The sequence below is a fragment of the Hypomesus nipponensis genome, chromosome 5 (genome assembly GCF_054491055.1).
Source record: "Hypomesus nipponensis isolate SF chromosome 5, ASM5449105v1, whole genome shotgun sequence".
Classification (NCBI taxonomy): domain Eukaryota; kingdom Metazoa; phylum Chordata; class Actinopteri; order Osmeriformes; family Osmeridae; genus Hypomesus; species Hypomesus nipponensis.
Window position 1 is genome coordinate 4,951,238 of NC_140365.1, and position 16,967 is coordinate 4,968,204.

The 16,967-nt window shown below is 48.1% G+C and overlaps 2 protein-coding genes across 3 annotated transcripts; one reads left to right on the plus strand and one right to left on the minus strand.

Annotated features, from left to right (window-relative positions):
• The first annotated feature begins 109 nt into the window (after positions 1-109).
• LOC146287999 (U2 snRNP-associated SURP motif-containing protein) lies at positions 110-8,682 on the plus strand. The gene is made up of 24 exons (XM_084697484.1): positions 110-312; positions 861-945; positions 1,031-1,142; positions 1,244-1,344; positions 1,464-1,531; positions 1,623-1,717; positions 1,827-1,891; positions 2,008-2,173; positions 2,297-2,502; positions 3,140-3,183; positions 4,184-4,288; positions 4,397-4,463; positions 4,568-4,740; positions 5,049-5,211; positions 5,324-5,403; positions 5,507-5,594; positions 5,689-5,817; positions 6,249-6,471; positions 6,561-6,644; positions 6,748-6,811; positions 6,961-7,111; positions 7,610-7,717; positions 7,839-8,053; positions 8,153-8,682. The coding sequence occupies exons 2-24, from the start codon at positions 868-870 to the stop codon at positions 8,277-8,279; spliced, it is 2,712 nt and encodes a 903-aa protein (XP_084553610.1). The 5' UTR covers positions 110-312; positions 861-867; the 3' UTR covers positions 8,280-8,682.
• A 77-nt stretch (positions 8,683-8,759) lies between these two features.
• Positions 8,760-16,859, minus strand: wdr44 (WD repeat domain 44). Of its 2 annotated transcripts, none has more exons than XM_084697483.1 (20): positions 16,074-16,859; positions 15,589-15,622; positions 15,216-15,293; positions 14,392-15,025; positions 13,913-14,055; positions 13,702-13,797; positions 13,223-13,359; positions 12,423-12,506; positions 12,216-12,322; positions 11,962-12,113; positions 11,678-11,816; positions 11,472-11,536; positions 11,183-11,299; positions 10,961-11,083; positions 10,635-10,826; positions 10,391-10,492; positions 10,188-10,303; positions 9,939-10,066; positions 9,705-9,839; positions 8,760-9,578 (listed from the first exon to the last, which is right to left on the minus strand). In XM_084697483.1, the coding sequence occupies exons 1-20, from the start codon at positions 16,148-16,150 to the stop codon at positions 9,490-9,492; spliced, it is 2,748 nt and encodes a 915-aa protein (XP_084553609.1). In that variant the 5' UTR covers positions 16,151-16,859; the 3' UTR covers positions 8,760-9,489. The 2 variants fall into 2 exon arrangements, with proteins under 2 accessions (XP_084553609.1, XP_084553608.1); XM_084697482.1 differs by having other exon boundaries at positions 11,463-11,536.
• Between the last annotated feature and the right edge of the window lie 108 nt (positions 16,860-16,967).

Genomic DNA, 16,967 nt, shown 5'->3' on the forward strand with positions numbered 1-16,967 from the left:
ATGTGAAAATGTAATCACCTCACCTTATACTTCTATTCTTGTGATCCAGTCATCTATGAATTAAACATGGCTTAAGTCACTCATTTTCACTTATATTAGACTAAAATCCACCTAATCCTTAACCACCAAGGAGTGACTTGCAGGCGTCACCGCAGGGCGGTTTGGGCATCCTTAACCAAAGCGACATACGCTTCAGCGGCTCGTTTCTTTCGTTCATTGGCTAGGGTGTGTTGACATCATTTTTCCGCGATGTCCATTTTTGTCGTAATGAAAATGGTGGAGCAATAATAAACGCATTGAACACTTCTAAGGGTAAGAAATGTGAAACTTTCAGTCTAGTGCATAACCAGTGCATTTCGCATATTAGATGTAAAATAAACATGTACTAACGTGTTGGCTAGCTAACCAACGTTAGCTAATGAACACTAGCGGGCTAGCTCGTGCGCTGCAAAGGCTTGTACTTCAGGGGCTAGCTAGCTAGCAAGCTAGTAACTAGCCACCCTCGCTAGCTAGGCCACTCTGCTCCTTTAGCCACAACCGATCCATTGGATCCATTAACCTCAATGAAAGTCTAGGTTTGCGATGTAGTTAACAAAGCAAGATATAAACATCTAAATAATACAACAGTTAGCAACGGTCACTGTAAACAAACATCATAGTTATTGTGTGTGTGTGTGTGTGTAGGTGTGTGTGTGTGTGTGTGTGTGTGTGTGAGAAATAAACAGACACACACACACACAGACAGAGAGTTACGGGTTGTACGTGCGCGTGTATTTAGTCTGCGAACGTGCGTCTGTGTCTGGGAGAAAATAACAGTCATTGGCATTATGGATCTGAAATGTTGGTTATTTCTCTTCCAGACTGAGCATGGCAGACAAAAAAGGGAAACCTGTCAGTGTCAAAAGAAGTTTAACAAAGAAAGAACAAGAAGATCACAAGAAAAAGGTATGAAATCATGAAATGGAGGCAGTAATAAGGATGGTAACAATGCTTGCCTTATTTGTGTCTAAAATGTAAATGTCATTATCAGGAACAAGAAAAAGCAGCTGAAGTTTTTGAGGAATTTCTAGCATCATTTGACACTAATGACAAGAGTGGGGTGAAAACCTTTGTCCGTGGAGGAATTGTGAATGCTACTAAAGGTGAGCAGAAATATTGGCTACCGGCTGGTCAGAGCATCTGCAACCGAGTGTCACCTCATGAATGCTGTTTTGTTGTTGTTGTTTATTGTTTGTTTTTACAGAAGAAGAAGCAGCAGAGGTGAAGAAAAACAAGCTTTACAGACCGTCCACCAAGTTTGTGCCACAGAATGTCTCACCTGTGCAATCTGATTTCCGAAGGCCTGTGAGTTGTCTTGGAAACACCCATGATGAACAACTGCGTTAAGCCTTTAGATTTGAAGTCTTTAAATTTGAAGTCTTCAATGTCTGTAGTCTTTAATATTTGTCAATGTTCGTTCACAGAATACTAAAAAGAGGACAGAGGAGAAGAAAAAGAGCAACCTTGAACTTTTTAAAGAAGAACTTAAACAGTATGTTATTTTGTGGTCTCTGATGTGTAATGTTATGTCTTGGTAAGGGTTTTTTGCATGTTTGTTTTGAAAATAATCATTTTTTTGTCAGAATACAAGAAGAGCGCGAAGAAAGGTACAAACGAAAGAAAAATGAACCCGGAGGTGGATACGGAGACGTGGAACTACCTTTATCACGTCGATCAAGTGAGATTTCAACCTGTCCCGCAGTGAAAATGGCTTGAAGCTTTAAATATGTACACATTGGGTGTCCACTATGAAGCATCAATATGTGTCCTTTCAACCTTTCTATCAGTATTTGATGATGACCCAGCGGTGCCAAACACAACCAACCTGTACATTGGCTGCATTAATCCAAAGGTACATAAAGGAAATAACAAAGGAAACATCCAGCATGTGTTTGAACGTTTTGGGGGCGGGGCGATTGTGTTTGGGGGCGGGGCGATTGTGCTAACGTCCCACCGATGACACTTCAGATGAATGAGGAGATGCTTTGCAAAGAGTTTGGCAAGTACGGCCCCCTGGCAAGCGTGAAGATCATGTGGCCTCGTACGGACGAGGAGCGCACCAGAGTCACCAACAGAGGCTTTGTGGCCTTCATGACCAGGAAAGATGCAGAGCGAGCTCTGGCTGCACTCGACGGTGAGCTTTTACAAAAACTTTACGAAATACACATACTTTATGTCCTGTAACGCCCACGTGTTCAGTCGGTTGGGTTATAACGGAGTTCTTATGAAGCCTTTTTTTGTTGGTTTGTTGCCACAGGTAAAACAGTTATGGGTTTTGAAATGAAACTGGGATGGGGGAAAGCGGTTCGCATCCCTCCCCAGCCTCTCTACACGCCCATAGGAGTTCTCAAAATGGCCACTCCTCCACCCCCTTCTGGTCTGCCCTTTAATGCTCAGCCCCGAGATCGCTTCCGTAACGACTTCACCAAGCCCTGGGGCAGGTCAAAGGAGGAGTTTGACAAGGTACCATCCTCTTTACTCTAGGTTGTGTGCATGGCTCTCTGAAACATGTCTTTTTATTCTGTATTAAAGACCCGTGGCAAAGTGTGGGGACTGTGTAACCTAGTCGCTATACATTTATCACAGAATGACCAAACTGGACTTTAAAGTTTGACCTGGAATTCAGATTCGCTCACAGATCCATGAGCTAAAGGCTGGATCAGTCCTTGGCGTCACCGTTCTGTTTTACATTTTCTGTTTTGTCTTAGTCCAGTTGGTTTGTCCTGTGGTAGGTGTATAGATGTATTTGATTAATTCATTCTCAGCACTAGAAAGCTCTAGTTTTCAGCTTAGGGAAAAGCAATGTGTACAATTCCAGAGGTGTTTGAATCAACCTGTGTTATGACGTAGTTTACCAGTGCATTACGTAATCCCAATAGCTGTAACTATAACGGAGGGTGGGATTATCTTGTATATAAAATAGTCTGGAAAGGGTGTGCTATGTAGTACTGTGTCGAACAAGACATTTTCCCCCATTTAGAAATAGTTGTAGCTTTTAATGCTGTAGTCGTTTTCTATGCTGTATGTATCCTGCAGTGTTTCACCTGTATTTATACTCACTCTTTCATATCTTCACTATTTGATTTGACTTCACGAACAGACTCTGTCCGAAGCCGTAGTCAAAGTGGTTATCCCAACAGAAAGGTACACACTCTATCCATTCTTACTACTGCTCCTTACGACTGACCAGCCCTTCTCACACAACTGTGCTAGTGAACAGCGGCTCTGCTGCTCCACTGTTCCTGTGTACACACAGTATGTTAGCAACAGCAAGACCCAGGGGCCTGAGTCCTACACCTGGCCAGGACTCATGGGAGTTGACAGGGCAGCAGCGTACAGTGTAACCGTCTTCATGTGCTTCTTAGTGTGTAGATGTGTTTTAACTGGTCTGCATCAAGCCATTGTCAAAGGGTCTTATCGGCGACGTGGCGGCTGTTCAGGGCATTGGGGAATCCCTGTGTATTAGGACTGCAAACACCTTCTGACGCATAGAGAGGCTCGTTATTGATAACATCCATTAAGTCTAGTATAGAATATACAGTATAAACATGGTTAGGGAATTAGAAATGATATTAGTTTGGCAAGGCCAGAGCTTGCATTCATAAATGAGTGCTGAACTCGCAAGCATCAGCATCAACCATGGCTAACATCCAGGTTGGTTGAGACACTGCAGACAGATACAGCAAGAAGGCAGATGGATTCTTTTTGATCAATTTCCGTAGCGTCTTATTGTAGTAAGTAAATGCTGTCACCATCACTAACAGTGCCACTCTGATTCAATCCAAACAATTATTTATGGACAGAAGGGGGAATAAATTGCCATACCGGTAGAGACACATGACATGAGCTGTGTTACACTGCATGTGGGCTTGTCTTTTTAGTATAGATGCTCATTAGGGATGTATGTCTATTCTCTGTATACAGACACACCACAGTGAGGCTTCTATCAGGCTGTGACAGTGAGAGTTGAGGGACAGTGAGCCCTCGGCACATGGCTTTGTGTTTCACGAACCAGACCGAAGCTCTAGGAGGGTTTAGGGCCAGTGTGCAGTGAGTGCTTTGACAAGGCTTCAGGTCTGGATGGAGAGTGGGAGAGAGACCGCATGCCTTCGAGCCTCTGATCAACTCTGCTTCTACTCCACAGGAATCTGTTGGGCCTCATTCACCGGATGATAGAGTTTGTGGTGCGTGAGGGACCAATGTTTGAAGCCATTATCATGAGCAAAGAGAAGAATAGCCCAGACTTCCGGTACGGTCTTCTCTCTCTCCTCTCACTCTTCTCCAACGTCGACCGTTTCACACCTGGCCAAAAGTGTGTACACCCATCTGATATTTATAGATTTTGTTTTATTTTTAGCTTCCTGTTTGACAACAAGAGCCAGGATCACGTGTACTACCGCTGGAAACTGTACTCCATTCTCCAGGTAGGTTCTTTCTCCCTGCCTCTCGCCTCCTTGGTCAGGACTCCATATCCCTGTTGTGCCTCAGACACATTCCTCTGTGTGTGTGTGCCCCCCCCCCCCCCCAGGGCGAGTCCCCCAGCGAGTGGAGGACCACGGACTTCCGCATGTTCCGTGGGGGCTCCATCTGGAGGCCCCCCCTGCTGAACCCCTATCTCCACGGAGACGAGGAGGGGGCGGAGGAGGAAGAGGCGGCGTCCCAGGAAGAGGAGGAGCTGAAGAAGGGCCAGCTGAAGGCTGAGTGAGTGCCCCCCCTGCTGGACCTGGAGGGAGGGAGCGTTCGGGGACGCGTGTTTGTTAGGAGAATTTACATTTTAGTCATTTAGCAGACGCTCTTATCCAGAGCTCTTATCTTATCGCTCTTATCCAGAGTGACGTACAGGGACATTCCTCCCGAGGCAAGTAGGGTGAACTGCCTTGCCCAAGGACACAATGTCATTTTGCACGAACCGAACCGGCAACCTTCTGAGTAATAGCCCGATTCCCTAACCGCTCAGTCATCTGACTGTGGACCTTGTTGAGACCGTCGTTCTGTGTTTGCACCCCCAGACATAGAGAGAGGCTGGAGACCCTGCTGAGAGGACTCAGTCCTCGGAGGGATGAGGTTGGCGACGCGATGCTGTTCTGCCTGGAGAGGGCAGAGGCTGCAGAGGAGGTGGTGGGCTGTATCGCTGAATCACTGTCTCTTCTCCAAACGCCCTTGCAGAAGAAGGTAGATTTTGACAGCTCTTTTATCACACCAAGTCTTGTTCCTGTTGATTTCCCTGTTCAGGACTGAAGCTACATCATGCACCTCTCACTAACGTCTATATTTACTCCTTCAGATTGCCAGATTATATCTGGTGTCAGACATCTTATACAACTCCTGTGCCAAGGTTTCCAATGCCTCCTATTATCGCAAATTGTAAGTTTAAACTGTCATGGATTTCCCAGGACTACATATTTCATTCATATTGTGGTACGCATGTATTATTACTAAATGATGTATGCTTTTGCTTTCCTTTCAGCTTTGAGACAAAGTTGCCCCAGATATTCGGGGACATTAGTGAAGCCTACAGGAACATCCAAGCCAGACTGCAGGCTGAACAGTTCAAGGTAAGCAGTGGTTATCAGTCTGTCGGGTCCTGACTTTTGACTTTCGCAGCGCAAATCTGTTTTCCATGCATCTGTGTTTGTCTTTCCTCCTCAGCAAAAGATAATGTGCTGCTTCAGGGCCTGGGAAGACTGGGCCATCTACCCCGAGTCCTACCTGATCCAGCTGCAGAACATCTTCCTGGGTCTGGTGAAAGCCGGAGAGGAGGTGATCGTCAGGCCAGAGGTGAGCGTGACAAACAGACCCCGCCCCACCCCCTACCGTCCTCCATACATGGCCACTGAAGTGACAGCACCCAGTGCGGCGGGGACCAGCCTGTAGCTGCGGCCAGGCATGAGAGAGAGATAGAGAGAGAGATAGAGAGATAGAGACAGAGAGATAGAGACAGAGAGATAGAGACAGAGAGATAGAGACAGAGAGATAGAGACAGAGAGATAGAGACAGAGAGATAGAGACAGAGAGATAGAGACAGAGAGATAGAGACAGAGAGACAGAGAGATAGAGATAGAGACAGAGAGATAGAGACAGAGACAGAGAGATAGAGACAGAGACAGACAGAGACAGACAGAGAGAGACAGAGAGAGACAGAGAGAGACAGAGAGAGACAGAGAGGGACAGAGAGGGACAGAGGTGACTGCTTTCCCTCCCTCCCCCAGGTGGAGTCTCCTGACCTGGACGGAGCTCCGTTGGACGGGCTGGCGCTAGACGGAGCTCCCCTGGACGGAGCCCCGCTGGATGACCTGGACGGCTGCCCCCTGGGCTGGGACCCCTCCTCCCTGGACGGGGTTCCTGTGGACGACATAGACGGGGTGCCCCTGGGGGTCCCCATAGACGGGGTGCCCCTGGGGGTCCCCATAGATGACATTGATGGAATGCCTCGTAGGTTCACCTCCCGTCGTGTACGAATGAAGGCCTTTTAAAGGCTCGCTAGGTGTGGCCTTGATTCGAGTTCTGTTTGCCTCTTCCAGTGGACGACAGCAGAAACGCCCTTCACTCCAAGGTGGCTCTGTCTAAGTGGGAGAGGGTGGATGATGCTGAGGCTCTGCCCCTAGGTACCGTACTGGAAACACTGGAAACACCTGTATTTATCTGTACTGATCCTATAAAGCTGTTCCCATCCCACAGCCCAGTTAATCCTGCCTCTTCCTCCTCCAGCCAAGACCGAGTCGAAATGGGACAACGTGGGCGAGCGAGACTCCGGGGATGAGAGGAACGCAAGGTGGGTCGTGTTTGCTTTCTTTTCACCTGTAGGCAGACATCTACACCAGAGGTAAAGAGTCTGTCCAGCAGATGGCCTTCCTTTAGTATATCTGAATGGACATGAATATACGTGAACCTAATGGACCCTGTTCTTCCTGCCTCTGACAGTGGTAACACCAGGGATGGGGACAGGGAGTCGGAGGAGGACAGCAGCGACGACTCGTCCAGTCCATCCAAGTACGACAGCGTCGACTTCAAGAGCTCGCTGAGCAGCTTCCAGATGTCCGAGAGCAAGAGGAGCCGACTGCGGGAGCTGGAGGCAAGCATGCACCTCCACACCCTGCACCTCCACACCCTGCACCTCCACACCCTGCACCTCCACACCCTGCACCTCCACACCCTGCACCTCCACACCTCCACACCCTGCACCTCCACACCCTGCACCTCCACACCCTGCACCTCCACACCCTCCACACCCTGCACCTCCACACCCTGCACCTCCACACCCTCCACACCCTGCACCTCCACACCCTGCACCTCCACACCCTGCACCTCCACACCTCCACACCCTGCACCTCCACACCCTGCACCTCCACACCCTGCACCTCCACACCCTCCACACCCTGCACCTCCACACCCTGCACCTCCACACCCTGCACCTCCACACCCGCACCTCCACACCCTGCACCTCCACACCTCCACACCCTGCACCTCCACTCCCTGCACCTCCAACTCAAATTCAACTCTTCTAGGGAGTTCTATTGCATTGGTTCTGCTACCACAAACGGCCTGATGTGTAGATTCTCGCCTTCCGCAGGTGAAGGTTATGAAGTTCCAAGATGAGCTGGAGTCAGGGAAAAGACCCAAGAAGTCTGGCAACTTGCACCAACAGGTGGCCCAGTACAGGAACAAGCTGCTGCAGAAGGTGAGTCGCTACTGCTGCTGCTGCTACAATACACTGCACCCACACCTTTAGAAAGTGTTTAGAAATCAAAACTACAACTCCCATCCTCCTCTCTGTTCTGGGCTGCGTGTGTCTCCTGAAGGAGTTTGACAAGGACGACCAGGAGAAGAAAGAAAGGTCGGCACAGAAGTCTAAAGAACGATCCAAGAAGGAGGAGCGGAGAGACAAGGTGGAGGAGAGCGGTAAAGGACGCGACAGAGAGACTCGCAGAAGAAGTCAAGACCGGGACAGAAGCAGGGGGCGGAGTAAAGACTCGGAGGAGCGGACCCAGAAGTACAGAGGCGACTCCCCCTCCAAGTAAGTCCAGGTCTTTATACTGCTGTGTCCTTTCCCGTCGTCGCTGTCCTGTGTGTGGGCATTGACCGCGTTCCCTCTCCCTCCTTCCTGTCCCAACAGAACAAAGTCCAAGTCACCCAAAAGGTCAAAGAGGTCACGGTCGCCCTCGCCTGCCAGGAAGGTGTGGAGGTCGAGCTCCCGCTCGCCGCACCGCTCCCACAAAAAGACAAAGAAGAACAAACACTGATCCTCAACCTTGGACCTCACACCCCCTCCCCCTCCCTCCTCCTGCCCACCTCGAGCTCTGAGGCAGCCAGGCAACACCGTGGACTGGCCCTTCACTGAGGCACAGCCACATGCTTCTCTCCCACGATACCTTTGGACTGGCCCTCCAGACCGACTGACAGCTGTTTGTTCTCCCCCTGTACCCATTTCCTGACTGGTCCAAGAGTTGGCACATTTTTGTATGATGAAGTTTGAACATTATTTGTACAGTTTTGTTTTATTGCTTGTTTGTAAACTCCATTCAGTCAGTTAATTGCTACCAGTCCCTGAGATTTCACGATAAATCCCTCTTGATGGTGTCTGTGTTGTCCGGATTCCAGTTTGGTATTTGGAAAGTCTAATAAATGAAAGATCTCCACTCCTGAGGTTATTTGTCCTCAGGTACCTTTCATGTAAGCTTGGACATCATAACAGGGAATCAAGAGCATTTCATGCAATATAACAGTTTTTTTTTTTTTACTTTATTACTGTTAAGTGAATCAAAATGTTAAAATCAGTGGTTCCATTTATTTTCATACCAAACACCAACAAAGAAACGAAAAACAATTTCTAACAAGTAATTTGAGTGCTAACCGTTGAACAATTATTACAGTGTCATGTTTTGCGTCAAGGATTGCTGAGAAGGGCGTCTAGAAAAGCTGAGCTTTTGCGGTGCAAATACAGTGTGCCCTTTGCACACACACGGCTCAGTGTCTTTCAATCATCCACCTCATCCTGCTTATTGGTTCAGATTCATGTTCTGCACCAGTGAGACAGGCAATGCTTTACAGCTCCCATCTAACCACCTGTGCTACAAAGGGAACCAGGTGCACAAGTATTCATGTAAAAAAAAAAAAAAAAAAAGGAAACATTAAAAAAAAGAAATGACAGGATATCAACGAGTTGCTTCTTCCATTTACAGTCCTCTTCCGTAATCCCCCCCCGCGCCCCACATACGTCCTCCTCCACATTGACATGTTCCTCTACACTGGGTCACTGTTCTCTTGAAGATGACAGGAGATCTAGCCTCCAAGAGCACTCACCGGTAGAGGGACGCTCGTTTCGAAGTGCTGGCAGCAGGTAGCTCTGCATCCATAGTGGGGCTTCACTGTACACACACACACAATCGTACTGACAGGGTCCATATGTGAGTTCCGGCTCAAGGCTATGCCTTGACGTAGCGTTTTAAGAGCTCAGTACTTCTTGACGTTGATGAAAACTTTGATGGCGCCGGTGAAGTCCGCAGAGAGTAGGACCTCAGTGTGATCAGTCTTCAAGGCTCCTGAGGAGGAGAGGGGAGAAACTAGGGTCACTCCAGACGACTGGTCCCACTTTCTATTCTCTTAATTAAAGCACAGTGAATACATGAATAGTCTTGAGGAGGAAGTGATGGATCGATCCACCCTACCTGAGGGAATGGTCTCAGAGTCTGTGGAGTCTAGGCTCTTGCACTCGGCATCGGGCTTTTCTGCCCCAGCCTCCTGCGGAACGATCAGGCCAGGGTGGGGCGCAAAGATGGCTGATGTGACAACTGCATTGTGGGCTAAAACAACAACAGAGAGAGAGAGAGGGATGAAGAGGTGGGGAACTGAGATGGGATCGGGTTTCCTCAGTGCGAGCCAGCCGAACGCTATCCAGTTACCTTTAATGCCCTCCCAGAAGTCGTTTCGGTCTCGCCGTACTGAGGTGAACTTGCTCAGGTCGTGGTAGGTGCTCCAGATGTACACGTACTTGTCCTCTGAACCGCTCACAATGAAGGAGTAGTCGTGGCTGCAGTAGAGAGAGAGAGAGACAGAGAGAGACAGAGACAGACAGAGAGATATCATTAGCCCTGGTGAACACTCACTCTGGGTGACACCCATGACCTGAGTGAGGAGGAAACTGTTCCCACCTGAAGCTGGCCTTGATCTGACTGCTGCTGTTGACGTAGCCCTTGTACTTCATGGACAGAGACAGGTCCCTCAGGTCATACAGGCGGATCCTGGAGTCATTCGATGTCACCAAAATCTGCAGGATAAGAAGAATTCATCACCGACTGTCGTGTTTAGGAGCCGTGTTTGGTGGAGGACAAGAGGGGGGGGGGGGGGGGCACACCTTGTTCTCTCCAGGGAGAGGCTCTATGCCGGTGATTTTGCGTCCGACTCGGTTTCTTCCTCTGGTGGACCGGACGTGAATCTGGGTGTGGTACTTCAGGCGCTGGGAAAGAAACACACCAAACAAATGGTCACCCAGAATGAAGGGCGCTCGCGGAAGTCGAGACCAGTTTAAACCTCCGTCTGGAGTCCTTCTGCAGCACCTGGAAACAGCAGAGCGGAGGACAGGGGGCGGGGCTAGGTACCTCTGTGTCGTAGAAGATGCAGCGCCCGTCGTAGGTCCCGATGACTGCATACTTCCCGTTTTGGCAGAAGTTGGCAGCAGTGATGAGGCGCGTCTGGCCGTCCACCTCGTTCCACAGCGCCACCTTCTTGTCCGGAATGTTCCAGAGACGCAGCTTCCCATCCAGAGAGCCGCTCAGGAAGTACCTGTCATCCTAAACAAGGGACATAAGATAACATTGAACTTATTTGTATACGTTTATACGTAACATAGAAGCATTTATAGACAAGCTGCAGAACATAAGGAGACATGTCTTTGTTGAGTGTCAGAGCCATACAAGGACCTTACTCTGGGATGGAAGGCAATGGCTGTGACAAAGTCAATGTGCTGGAAGCAGCATAGACACTCTCTCCTGGATATGTGCCACAGTCTAACCGTCTTGTCCATGGAAGAAGAGAGCAGGAAGTAGTTCTGGAATCACAGGAACAATACGGAAAAACATGAGGACCTGTGTGTGTGAGCGAATGAGGAAGGGGAGGATGAGGGTGGGAGGGGGCCGTGAACTCTGACCTTTGACCAAGACAGGTCCAGCAGGTCAGCCGTGTGACCTTTGTACTTGCAGAAGGGGACTTGGCGGAAGGGGGCATTCCGATCCTCTGTGTCAGGGTCCTCTGGAACACTGCTCATCTAGAAAACACACCCCGAGGTTTCACCCAGCCGAACACACTTGGGAAATAACATTCCCAGCCAAGCCCTCATCAACGAACAAAGGGCCTGTGTAACTACGCGTCTGAAGGTTGCACAGATGAACCTCTGCTGAGCCTCTGGCAGCGTAGAGACTTGTCCTAACCTGACTCACCCCACCATCTGTGTCGGACTTGGAGGAGCATAAGCTTTCCTGAGAGGGAGAGGGCGACACACGACCTGGGAGGGACAGAACACGGGGAGGTGCCCTGTTAAAAAAAAACCTGCTGAACATGCCTTCCTATTGACGTCAACAGCAGGCACGATGCAACCAACTCAAACAGCTCAAGCTTTGGATGAACGGAAAGGAACGGGATTTACCTTCTGTGTTGTACTTTATCCGCATGTTGTTGAAGTAGTCAAAGGCATTTTTCAGAACCCAGATTCTTACCACGTTATCTTGGCCTGCTGTGGCCAGCAGTCTGCCACAGTGGGAGAACTTCATGGTCCACACTGCACCCTGCGTGCAAGGGAGAGGTGGTGGGTATACTGGGGTTCATACACACACAGCCTCACATTCACGAGGAAACATACAAACACCAGGCATCCTTGTGGCCTGTTGTCCACAGTAAACATCTGCTAGACCAGAGACCATGTCTCCTCACCATGTGCTCTCCACTCAGATCCTGGACCACTTTGACCTGGTCAAAGTCAAAGGGGCCCTTGAAGCTGTGGGCTGCCTTAAACTTGGCAGGTCTGGTGTAGGGCATGCCCTCGTCATCGCTGGAGGAGGGGTCGTCCGGGTCTGTGTGAAAGACTGAAACAAGCTTGTGGTGAGCGACCGTCCACAGACAGCCAACAACAGCAACAACGGCGACGAACGGAGACTTGAGAATGCAGCCTTGGAGTGTTCACCGACCTTCATCGCGGACACTCTTCACCTTGTTGACTGCCTTCTCCCCATACTCCTCTGCAAGGTGCTTGGCCCTCTTCACAGACTTGCCCAGAAACTTCTTCAGTTGTGTACTGGAGGAGGGAAGGGGGGGGAGAGCCAGATGAGATTGGACAAAACTATGACTCGCTTTCCATTAGAGAGAGAACCAAACATGGCCGCTTCAGATCTTACGTCTTCTGCTTTAACTTGCCCCCGTCGGTGTCTGTGAGCGGAGGCTGAGACTTGTCATCGTCATCTGACTGTGCTGCGTCATTGCTGAGAGGGAAAACAACACAAAGACACAAAATGACTCAGGAAGATGTTCCAAGCAGGCCTCACAACTAACTTTTTTTTTTTTCCCCCCTCACTGTCCCTGTACCGCCCCAAAGTGAAAAATGTACCGTCTCGAACTGAACAGAACAAAATGTAAATTCTTGTGTTTTTGCATTTTGACATTCTGACATGGGCCGAGGTTATTTGCAACACTATTTAAAGTATTCCACCCAGTTGTGGGGCTCAAATCAGTGTCTGAATTACAATATTAATACATACACAATAGAATACACCATGTTCTTTCATGTTTTGTGATGAGGCTGACAATTCTTGGTGTGGCTATAGTTTAAAAAAAGTTTTCTAAAAAAGGTTTGAAAAATATTTTCTACAAAAATCATGACGTATTACAAGTTTCATCTATACACCAGTCTTTAGCACTGAGAACACAGGGGGACCGATTTCCCAGGAGGCCTGAGGAAAGTGGTTCCCCCCCTTTCAGTCTGGCCGTTTATAAAGACATTTTGTGATGCTGGTGATGTATCTATGTGTATGTAAGTGTTTAGTGAATTCTGCTCCTCCTATTCTATTCTTTACTCACAGTTGTTCAAATGAACATGCAAGGGACTGCTGCACTGCGGAATTAATAATAAATGTGATTGAAACACATGAATAATATATTTTGAGACCCATTAAGACGTGAGGTAATGAGAGTTTCTCACGTGATGTACTCCTTGGTCCTCCTCATAATGTGAAGGGTGAGAGGGTTGATTCCCGTGGGTAGCTTCTCCTCCGCCTGGATCAGAGGGATCTCCTCCCCAGTGTCCAGATTCTTGATCATCACACTCGCCAGGATCTCCTGTTAGATGGGGGGGTCAGATGGCTGAGCGGTTAGGGAGTCGGGCTATTCATCAGAAGGTTGCTGGTTCGATTCCCGGCCGTGCAAAATGACGTTGTGTCCCTGGGCAAGGCACTTCACCCTACTTGCCTTGGGGGAGAATGTCCCTGTACTTACTGTAAGTCGCTCTGGATAAGAGCGTCTGCTAAAATGACTCAAATGTAAATGTACCCAGACACCCAAACAGGACAAGGTGAAAGGTCTACATTCCCCAGAATGACATGGTATGATAGAAACGGTGGAAATGTCTTCAGAGTAGCTCATGGGTAGATGGGTGGGGGAGAGTCATCCAGGGCCCTTTACCTCATCAGTCAGCTCTCTACCAGAGTCGGATCGTGGGCGCTGGGGACCTGGAGTATCCCCCCCACTGGCTGAAGAAGCCGGCTCGTCCTCATTCTCCTGCAGGGGGGAGAAACCCACCATCTTATTAACGCTCTCACAATACTATCGGGTTAGAACTTCTTTTCACTTTCTAGGAAACAGCCAGTGGTTGTGAATGGTGTGTCTCACTGACCTGTGCCGTCACCACCTTGTCCCCGCTGGTGGCACTGGCCAGGTCCAGAGAGTGCTGCAGGTCCTTGGTGATGCTCCTCACGGTGCTGCTGGGAGACACCAGACCCAGCGGCTCCATCGCTTCAACTGGCTCAGCTGCACACACTGGCAAGCAGAGGGCAAAAGTTAACTGACTGTTAATAAACTAGTATTACATTTAGTCATTTAGCAGACGCTTTCATCCAAAGCGACTTACAAGAAAGAGCTTTAAAAAAAGTGCATAGGTCAAATACAGTATAACACTGGTATAAAAATAATCTACTGATGTGGGGGTAAACGTGCTTAGTGGCCACATGGAATGTGTCTTTGTGTCCAGCCACATGTTCTACGCAAGTGTCCAGACCCCAAAAGAACATTTCAAACCCATACGCACTTATCAGCTTGTGTACACTTGACTTTGTGCTTTTGTGCTGCTGTAGTCAAACACACTCTGTTATTTACCTTCAAGACCGGTTGGCCTCATAGTCTCCTGGGACTTCTTGCTGGGTGGCAGTGCCGGGCGTGATGGGGGAGGGGGCCTTGGAGGAGGAGCTCCGCTGGGAGGGGGCGGGCGTGAAGGGGGGGGCTTCTTGGTGCTGGCCACGATGTCAGGTTCTACAGTGAACTGCCGGGGGGGTTTGGATGGTCCAGAGTGGTCTGACTCGGCTGGTTTGTGGTCCAGGATGTCTGCCGGTCTGTGCTCCCTGTCTCCATCTGCAGCCACCCGGGGAAGGTCTGGCAGGTCTGGTAGTTCTGGCTGATTCTGCCCCAGGGCACTAGTGATGTCTGGAGGCTGGGCATGCTCCTGTGACCCAGACGCGGAGCTCACTGAGACGGCCATGGAGCAGGCCCCCTGCAGCTGGGCCTCTTCCTGTGGCTGTTCGGGGCTCCTCCCTGGAGGCTGAGGCTCCACAGCGGCACAGTCTGGCTCCACGGCAACCATCTGGGGTACCACGGGAGCTTCAGGCATCACGACGGCTGCGCTTGCATTCCTCGGATCTGACTCTGGGCTTGTGTCTACAGCTTTCTCGCCCAACAGCAGAGCCTCCCCTGCACCACTCTCCTTTTGGCTTTCCTCAATAATACTGTCGATGATCTAGGAGAAATAGATGATCAAGAACAGGGTTATATCCTTATACTTCTTTCAATGTTGTTAATGGAATACAAATGACTGTCAAGAATTTACAATAAAAAGAGGAAATTATTATCACATTACTATTCACTCTACCAAGATCACAAGGCTGTGTGAGAATGTGGATTAGACAGTAAGAAAGGGGGATGGCTACCTGAAGGGAATCATCCTGACTTGTCTCAGGTGGGACAGGCCCAACGGTTGCATCCTGTGGTGGATTTTCTACCTGGCCCTTTAAACAGGTGCGGAAAGACTTAAAATGAATTCAATCTACGTACTGCAGCCTTCATATTAATATATTGATAAACTTGCTACCCTGTTCTGGACATTGAATAGGCCTCTCACAAAAACGAAAACAACTATAAGTAGCTAGAGCTGTGTTTTTTGTTAACTTTAACCTCAATAAAACTCCAAATGGCAATCTTAATTAATGATTAAACTAAAAAAGCACCACTTTTCACTTTAGTCATGCAAAACCTGGATATGGAGTAGAACATGCAGGGTTGTCAGTGCAAAGAATGACATACCTTGGTTGAGGGAAGGAAAAACTTTGCAGGAGACCTAAACATTTAAGGCAGTCATTTAGTCATCATAGCACTCTCAGACAAAATGCAAATGTTGTTAGGGCTAACCATAATTGTAATCTGTAAATTAGGTGCACGTTAAAAATTGTTCCAAGAAATTAATTCAAGGACTCGAATTGCCTGTTTACACTTGCCTGCCTGTGCTAAGACGTTAACTCACAGGCATACTGTAGAATAGAATGACCATACTCGTTTTACAAGACAAGTTAACATAAATGTCGATGAAGCGGTTTATTTTCACTTCTACTTCACTACTAGGATAGGGGGTCGATTAGTGTTGTCAAATAAGGTTTGCTAATACAGGAAGTACTAGCCTACAAGCTAACATATGTTGTTAATCACAGCAACTACCGTTAACAGAACACAAAAATGACAACGTTATCGTTAGAAAATCACACAGATGATGCTCAAATTCGCCAGGTACTTACACTTTGGGAGATGGGGTGAAATGTACGTCTTCGGGTGCATCGTAGAATTCTTCTGTATCACTTGTATCTGACGCCATACTAGCAATTTGCTATTCTACAATACAAGCTAGCTTGACAGCTAGCTAATTGGATACATGCAATTTGAAAAGCAATGGCCTGTATGGGTCTGATTCGAAAATCTTGAAATCGTCTGATCTGACTGAGTACTGAGAAGCTACATACAGCAATTAAAGTGTGTACCACAAACTGCAATCTATGTCAAGACAATACTCAGAAGCAGCAAAGCGCTAGCTGGCTATGCTACGTAAGGTAGCAACCTATCTGGATCCAGTATCACCACAACAAAGTTCTTTGAAATAATTTAAACTTGCTACTTGACACTGTACTCTCTGTTTATAACGGATGCCCATAACCAAAATATTATAGTAAGAGGTCCGCAACAAATCCAAATGTAGAGACAATGGACAAATAATCAGAACATATTAGCAAGTTTAGCATCTCTGCTGGTGCTTGGGCTGTGGCTTAGCTTGTGAACGTAGCCTAGCTAGCTATAGCTAAACCTACTTGTTTTAGCTTGTTAGAACTACGCGAGAGTTGAGTTGACAGCTTGTCGCTGGCTCTTCTTCGTCCATAGAATTGTAGGCGTTCCTTCTTTCTTTCTTTTTTACCTTGCATTATGGAGCATTGCTGCCATCAGATGGTGAGCTTAGGTTTTTCAGGCTACTGTATTTGTAAATGTAATTAATTAAGCCAAATAAAAATTAGAGGATAATCTTACAATGACAAGATTCACTAACAGGACAACCAAAAGTAGAGCTTTGAATGTTTAGGATTTTTTGTAGGCTACTATAATTGATTAGAACTATATTTCCCACTTCCATCTGGAACTGTTTC

Coding starts and splice junctions, on each gene's coding strand:
- LOC146287999 (XM_084697484.1), top strand. CDS start 868: ATGGCAGACAAAAAAGGGAAACCTGTCAGTGTCAAAAGAAGTTTAACA. Junction 5,404..5,506: donor GCCTCCTATTATCGCAAATT/GTAAGTTTAAAC, acceptor CTTTCCTTTCAG/CTTTGAGACAAAGTTGCCCC. Junction 5,595..5,688: donor TGCAGGCTGAACAGTTCAAG/GTAAGCAGTGGT, acceptor TTTCCTCCTCAG/CAAAAGATAATGTGCTGCTT.
- wdr44 (XM_084697482.1), bottom strand. CDS start 16,150: ATGGCGTCAGATACAAGTGATACAGAAGAATTCTACGATGCACCCGAA. Junction 12,114..12,215: donor GAAGAGTGTCCGCGATGAAG/GTCGGTGAACAC, acceptor AGCTTGTTTCAG/TCTTTCACACAGACCCGGAC. Junction 10,067..10,187: donor CAGATCAAGGCCAGCTTCAG/GTGGGAACAGTT, acceptor TCTCTACTGCAG/CCACGACTACTCCTTCATTG.